An 8,260-nucleotide genomic window follows, 5' to 3' on the forward strand; every position below is an offset into this window, starting at 1 on the left:
TGTTTTATTCAGAGTAGTATATATATTTAACTAACGTATAGTCGTATACACGATTACATGTGTATATATTTTTTAAATTCTAATGTAGTATATACTATATATATAGTGTATATATATTGTTTAACGTATTTAAAACATATAAATGTGGGTATATATAGTGTATATTGGAGAATTTTTTTTTTTTTCTTTTACCAGTCTTGACCGGATTTTTAACCGGTTTTGACCGAATTTAGGTGGATTGGACCGGGTTAGGTTAAGTGGGTCGGTTCAAGATTGTTTTTTTAAAAATTAATGTTGGATTTGGAATCGGCCCGGCCCGTTCAACCAGGCATGGATTCGAACTGGCCCACAACCCGATTAAAATTCTCGGGCCAATTTCGGGTTTACCCGGGCCGCCCCACTTGACACCCTTATCGTAAGGTAGAATCATACAATCCTCGTTCCAATTCGTTTGTGTTACAGTGTTTTTATTTTTTATTTTTGACAATTTTTAAGTTTTAATTTTCTCATGACGTGTTAAAGACTATAATATTTCAAAAAATAGTTTGATACATTTTATATATTTTAAATATAATATCACTAACGGAAAAAAAAAATCAGCATTTCAGTTACTAAATTCAGTATTTAAATATTAAAATAATATGGAAAAAAACCACATATATAGCCAATCCTAAAGTGTTTATATTGGTAGCTCTAAAAATAAGTTTACAAAAAAGTATCCATAAAATAGTGTGAACATCTATCAGATTTATGAACTTTTGTCGTGCAAAATATTTTTCGTACATGACTATAATATTACAATTCAATATTTATCTTTTTATAGTTGGTGTATAATTAGTGTATAATCTATGTATAATCATTATAAAAACTGAAAAATAAATTATACATTAATTCTATTGTGATTATACATCAATATATCTATTCTTGCCCCTACAAATCGGTGATTAGAATCAAGACCCTATAATTACTCAAACTATTAATCTGGTTAAAATAAGTAAACAATTCGTAAAAATGAGCTATAATGAGGTTATTAATCTGGCTAAAATAAGTAAACAATTCGTAAAAATGAGCTATAATGAGGTTATCAAAATAAAGTACAGGATATTTCGACACTAATCATGTCCTCGTACAAATAGTATCTTCCAACCATGATATTCATTCGGGCCCTTAATTAGCCCATATTTCGGCCCTATCCAAATAATTTCATCATGGTTCAGATATGGAAAAATTAACTATAAAAACTTATTAAATTAGTTATTACAAGTTATAGCAAAACTTTTAATTTTTCAAGTGATAGCAACTTTAATTTTAAAAAAATATATAAAAAAGGTTTTTTTGTTTTGTTGAAAATACAAAAAAGTAATTAATGAAAAAGGAAAATTTAGATTTAAAACAATTAATATACAATTTACCTTCCTTAAATATAGTTAACCTTAATTACTGATCTTTATCCACCCCAAATCCCTCTAACCGTTATTTTTTTTTCCTATTTTAATGTTTGCATTATGAGTTTCCATCTTCATACACTACCTTCCTCTTTATACATGATTAATTTATGTCAGTAAACAAAAATATCGTAATTTCGGCATCAACAAATTGCTGAGGATTATATTATGAAAGAAAAGCAAAAACAAGTATTTCTTTTGGTAACAAATATAAATTTTGTTAATTTGCATTCAATCATGATACGTCATGGAGGGAGATGGAATTTGTCAGGTTTGTTAATTTTTTTTATGAAAATGGATATTTTTCATTCAAAACGAATTTAAAGATTTATTTTTTTATGTTTCTTCAATTCTCTATTGTTACATTCTCGAACTGAAAGGTCAAGCGCAAGCAGGTAAAAACGATTGTGTATTTTTAGTGTATTTAATTGGATATTATATTTGTATGTAAATCGGGTATTTGTTTTTTGAATATTAATTTTTTTTTTTTAATTTAGCAGTTACTATTTGATTTGAGTGGTGGATGACTATACTTTGTTTCTTCGTTCTTCAAGAATTAACAAACCAAAGATTTTTAAGATAAGAAAGTATTGTGACATTCATACATGCACAATAAAAAATTTTCAAGTCTTTTTGATAAAAAGAAATGGGGTGTTTTACACGGATACGTTGCCTTCACTGTGATGCTCAAAATTTTCACAAGGAGATAATATTATTTAGCAACTTAGTATGCCCTCAATGAAAAATATATAAAACATTAAAAGGAGAAATTTTGGGTAGACCTTTTATTTAGAGAAAAAAAGGTTCAAGTTTCTTAGCATGATCTTTGAATTTTTTGTTTAATATCTTAATACTTTTGTTATTCAACTCCAGGTATTATGTAAAGATGATACCGAAACTTTAGATTTGCACAAGAACATAATGAAACAAGGTGAATGGCCACAACTTATGGTTGTTTTTGATCCCAAAGAGGGGTATGTACTTGAACAGACGTTGAATTTTTACTGTGTATGATCAATATGGGATGCTTTATTTATCTATTTGTTTTCCACTTTTTAGATTTACTATTGAAGCAGATGTATTAATAAGAGACTGGACATAATTACAGAGTATGTTGGAGATGTTGATTACTTGAATAACCGTGAAGCTGATGATGGAGATAGCGCGATGACTCTTTTAAGTACTAATGATACATCGAAGGACATCGTCATTTGTCCTGATAAGCACAGTAATATTGCTCGTTTCATCAATAACAAGCTTTTGAAATCGGGCAATACATGGTATTTGCACAAATACCAATAACATAATACCAATAACAAACGATGCTCAATGAATAAAGACAATGAAACGAGATCTTGAAAGATTAATCGGACTATTTTGTTGTATAATTTTAGGGTTTTTCCTACTAGGGGTATAACCAAACTTGATTTTTTCGAACATTATCTCAAGAAAACAAAAAAAAAAGTTTAAGATATTAAATCAAACTCAAGGGTGAATGAATGTTGGAAACCAATAGTCATACTCAAAAGAAGGAAAAATAAGTTGAAAAGAGTGAATAATAATGAGATAAAAGACTTTTATTGATATTTGATAAAAATTTAAAGATCTTGCGTATGTTTTGCATATACAGCTACCGTAAAATTTGATGCTCCGTAGAAAAAAGATAAAAAAGAAGGAAAAAAGAAGTTAAAAATGACAAAGAGATAAGACTTTTATTGGTAATTAAAGATAGTAAAATTTGAAAAAGTGTATAATCAAGTTAATTATTCAATTTAATAAAAAGTATGAAATCAGTTCTTAACTTTACAAAATATATTTACCATGTACAGCTCCTTAAATTGTGAACAAACTTTGATATTTAATTATTAAAAAAAATATTGATACCTTAACTTGTCATAATTATCCAAGATCTTTAATTAAGAGTGATAAATGTTAAATGCTAAATACATGGAAATAATACAAATAATAAATATTAAAAAAATAATTTTCAAAAATTTAATTAAAATATAGTTTTCTCAAAATCACTATAGCTTGTAATTATTTCTTAAGTCTAGTAATTAATAAAAAATTATGCTATAACTTGTAATTAATAATCTAAAAAGTATATTTGGGATAATTTTCGCGTCAGATATTATGAGCCACAAAACACTTGACTCTTCCATTCATATGGTTTGCCTCATATATATAGCCCATAGTCTTGACATGCCTTATCCTCTTCAAATATTGAAATTTTTACATTATATATATCCATCCATCAAAATAATAGCTGAAAATTATATATTTCTAGCATATTAATACATAATATGCATTATATATATATATTGTATATTTTTTTACAAATATATTTAACTAACGAATACAATTAATTTTAGCCGACCGTAAAAAATGCATAACTTCCCCGTAAATATTTTAGCAAATATCATGGAAGAAGTTATTATACAAGAATAACAATACAACAATTATAATAGAAGACAGTTACGGGAATATGCTAATATGAGTAATATCTCATGATAATACAGAAGTTCTACTGAGACTAACAATATATTATCATGACATCGAATGTTAACTATGGCTGTCAAGTGGGCCGGGTCGGGCCAATTCGGAATCGATCCATGATATTTAACCGGGTTGAAGGCCGGGTCGGGTCTGAGTTGGGGTCTAAGTGGATCGGGTTGGTCCGGGCCCAACAGTAAAAAAATCAAAAACCAACCGAACCCAGCCCACTTAACCCAACCCGGTTAAACCCACCTAAATCCGGTCAAACCCGGTCAAAAATATAAAAAAAAAACTTTTTTTCAATATAAATTATATATATCCACCTATATACATTATAAATACGTTAAACAATATATATACACTATATATATAGTATATACTACATTAGAATTTAAAAAATATATACACATATACACAATTACACATATATACGCACCATCCAAATATATATGTACTACTTTAAACTTTAAAGTTTAAATAAAATATACTACAATATATATATATATATATATATATATATATATATATATATATATACATGTATACGTTAAATATACACATCTATAGAAGATCTATTCACATATATACACTCTATTCTATGTATATGTAATGCTTTAAATGAAATATACTATAATATATATACATTACAATATGTATTTGTATAGTTATATACTAATTTATAAAACATATACACATGTATACGCTAAATATACACGTCTATAAAAGATCTATTCACATATATACACTCTATTCTATGTATATGTAATACTTTAAATGAGATATACTACAATATATATATATTACAATATATATTTGTATAGTTATATACTAATTTATAAAATATATACACATGTATACATTAAATATATATGTCTATAGAAAATCTGTTCTCATATATACACTCTATTCTATGTATATGTAATACTTTAAATGAAATATACTATAATATACATACATCACAATATATATTTGTATAGTTATATACTAATTTATAAAATATATACACTAATTTATAAAATATATACACATGTATACGCTAAATATACCCGTCTATAGAAGATCTATTCACATACATACACTCTATTTTAAGTATATGTAATACTTTAAATGAAATATACTATAATATATATACATCACAATATATATTTGTATAGTTATATACTAATTTATACAAAAAATAAATTATTTAAAAAATAAAAAATTTCGGGCCGGGCCAGTTAACCGACGGGCCTGGACCGGGCTAGGTCCAGGATTAACCGGGCCCAAATTAAAAAATAACCAGCCCGGGACCCGAAACCCTAAAGTCCTAAGGCTTACCGGGCCCCGGGTCAAACCGGGCGAATTTATTTAAGTGGGCCGGGTAGGGCCGGGTAGCCCACTTGACAGCCATAATGTTAACCATCTCAGGTTCAAACCTATGCATAAAAATGCTCAATCATGAAGTCAATATACAATCATAACAAAGCAAAATATGATTCAAGATAATCACATATGACATACGCTGTAAGTAGTACATACTGAAAATAAGATGAGACAAGTTCATGGTCGTCTGGCCATATCATATTTAATCTTCATATTAGCCTGTATAAAAATGTACGATATATATACTATAATTATATAAGGTGGTAAAAATGGGACGAGATAACTCTAGAATCATCATATGAAAGAAAGTTGATAAAGTGAAAATTTTGGTGCATGTGACGGGGGACCATATATTGCCCAAAAACAACAGTGATTTTATGAACAAGATTGAACACTTTAGTGTAACTGATTATGGCTTTGCTTGGTAGTAATTAATTAAACTTATTAGAAGGTATAGGGGCAGCAAGTTTGTTATTTCATTGTCAACACATTATTGACTGGTGAACAAAAGCCAAGCTAGAGGATCTGAAATTTTAAGTCATTTTTGTGCATGCGTATCACTGCTATGTTTATTTTTAAAAGGAAATTTTTGTCCAAAATTTCCCCTTTAAACTATAAAAAATATCTTCGTTGAGCTCCAGTGTGAAATAGGTGAATTTCATGCGTCATCATACTTCAAGAAAAATGTTTAGCTAAATTTACCTTTTTATTTTTTTGAATATGATTTAAAATTACACCGATGACGTTATACTTCAGGTTTGAGCTGCACTCTAGTTAGAGGGAAAAAGGCAATTATTTATTAATTGCAAGGGTGTGAATGGACTCCAGAATATAACAAAAGGTTACAACATCTTTTCACAAATAGCCAATCAAATTCACTGTTTACTTCTCATAGCCGGATATATGGATTACACACTAATTATACATGGATTAAGTATACATATATTATCCTATGCTGGTTATTTTAAGTTTATGTTGTTGAGTGGACATTTAATTTAGTCAATTTTCTAAATGTTAATGTTTCATAAAAAGGTTAATCTTTTTACCCTTTTCCCTTGCAAGTTATGATATGACAATCTATGATTTTTGCTATTAAGTTATATTGACATACAATAATATTATAATAGGAAAGGATGGAACTAGAGAGGTGTAGAATCTGCATTCACTTCACCTTATACATTAATCAGATGACTCTTTCGTGAAAATTTTATCCATGCCACTGACAATAGATACTTTACTGTGCAGTGACACCCACCCACACCGATGGGCGAAGCGATCTTAGGCGAATAGTGGTTTGGTGCACACCATTCGATGGAAAATTTTATGACGTACATAGGTTAAATACTAGCTATATATTATGGGTATATATTTGATTTTCGCACACCGTTAACATAACTGAGAGAAAAACTTCCACACCCTTGGCCACAACCTACACCCTCCACTGCTTCTTCAACTTTAACTCAAAACCCCATATTCTAGACCCAAAAAGGGTAATATCTATAGTGGATCCCATATTATAAACTGTAGGCTTTTTCTCCACAACGGAAATTAAGGCAAGTGTATACAAGACAAGTAGAAGGGGACCCTTTTAAGAAAGAGAAGCACCTAATTCCTGTGTTGGTGCAAGAAATAGCAGGCTGAGAAATTCTGGCAATATTCTTTTAATCCTTTCAGTATATCAAAGAAAATGGGTTTCATATTTGGGGGGAAATGGTCATTTTTGTCTTGTCACTATTCATTACCATCATATTTCAACCTTTATGACTATGTATGTATATATCCTTCGACCTTCATTGTACTAAATATTTGGTGCTTTCCACGTCCTAATTTCCTATATTTGTACTTTCTCTATGGAGGAGTGATTATTCTGTCTGAGAAATATTTGAATATATCCACCAAAATAAGCTTATTTTATTGTCTCACACTGATTTCTTCTTCTTTTTTTTTTTTTTTTTTTGGCACTTCTCATACTGATAGTATAGTGGATTTCATGTTATATCAATTTGTAGATGACTACAAGTTTCGAGTGGAAGTACTGATTCCAAGAATGAAGAAACTCCCAGCAAATATCATTTTCCTCTTAAATAAAAATTTTATGGGCTCAAATTTGAATTAATTTGATAGTAATAATGAATACCAAATAGTTCAAAATATCATGTATATATATATACTCTTTTCCCTGCACTTTCAGGTGATCAGAATTTTGCACAACTAGGGGCCCAAGAATGTTCATTCGAACTCCTTTTAGAAAACTAGGCTAAATATATAACCCACGACTTCAAGTCTTTTTAATAGTATCATATCATTCAAAAGTATTAGGTGAAGATGACTTGACAGTGTCAGAATTATTTATACTATCAATGCATATTACTTAATTTACTTGGTGAAAATTCCAACTACCCTACTAATTACAAGTTAACTAGCCTGCAAGTCAAGTAAAACCTATATTTATGTGATTTAATTATGAAATTAGGATTACCTTATACTTAGAGGACCTCTCAATTTTAAAAATGTGCTTTGGCTTCTTTGGAGGCACAAAAGTCTTCTCTCATATTCCCTCCAGAACATCATGATATATAAATGAGATGCCTCTATCTGGGGTCTTAATTAATTAATTACTATTTTACTCAATATCAACTTATCACTTATTAATTACAAAAACAAAACTAAACAAATAGGCCGTCTTTTTCTGCATTGATCATGTGATGACTTTCAAGTGTATGGCTGGCCACATGCTATCACAAACACTTTAATTTAATTTCTTCTTAAAAAAAAATAATCTATGCTAATATTTTATGAAATCTTGAAAAAAAGACATGACATGAGATTTCATCATCTTTGTCCCTTTTGTTAAAAAATCATGGGCCTAATTTAAAAGTAAATAGAATTGCCATTAACTTCCCATGCCACTTCATTATACAGATTACAGACCACCATTCTCTACCAGTCAAAGTAGA

General features: G+C 28.9%; 1 protein-coding gene across 1 annotated transcript; it reads left to right on the forward strand.

Moving 5' to 3' along the window:
- The first annotated feature begins 1,692 nt into the window (after positions 1–1,692).
- On the forward strand, positions 1,693–2,747 carry LOC107879543 (histone-lysine N-methyltransferase ATXR5-like). The gene is made up of 4 exons (XM_016726568.1): positions 1,693–1,716; positions 1,826–1,840; positions 2,319–2,419; positions 2,522–2,747. The coding sequence occupies exons 1-4, from the start codon at positions 1,693–1,695 to the stop codon at positions 2,745–2,747; spliced, it is 366 nt and encodes a 121-aa protein (XP_016582054.1).
- Positions 2,748–8,260: the final 5,513 nt, after the last annotated feature.

Source organism: Capsicum annuum, chromosome 8 (assembly GCF_002878395.1).
Source record: "Capsicum annuum cultivar UCD-10X-F1 chromosome 8, UCD10Xv1.1, whole genome shotgun sequence".
NCBI lineage: Eukaryota > Viridiplantae > Streptophyta > Magnoliopsida > Solanales > Solanaceae > Capsicum > Capsicum annuum.

Coding starts and splice junctions, on each gene's coding strand:
- LOC107879543 (XM_016726568.1), top strand. CDS start 1,693: ATGGAGGGAGATGGAATTTGTCAG. Junction 2,420..2,521: donor GTTTTTGATCCCAAAGAGGG/GTATGTACTTGA, acceptor CTATTGAAGCAG/ATGTATTAATAAGAGACTGG.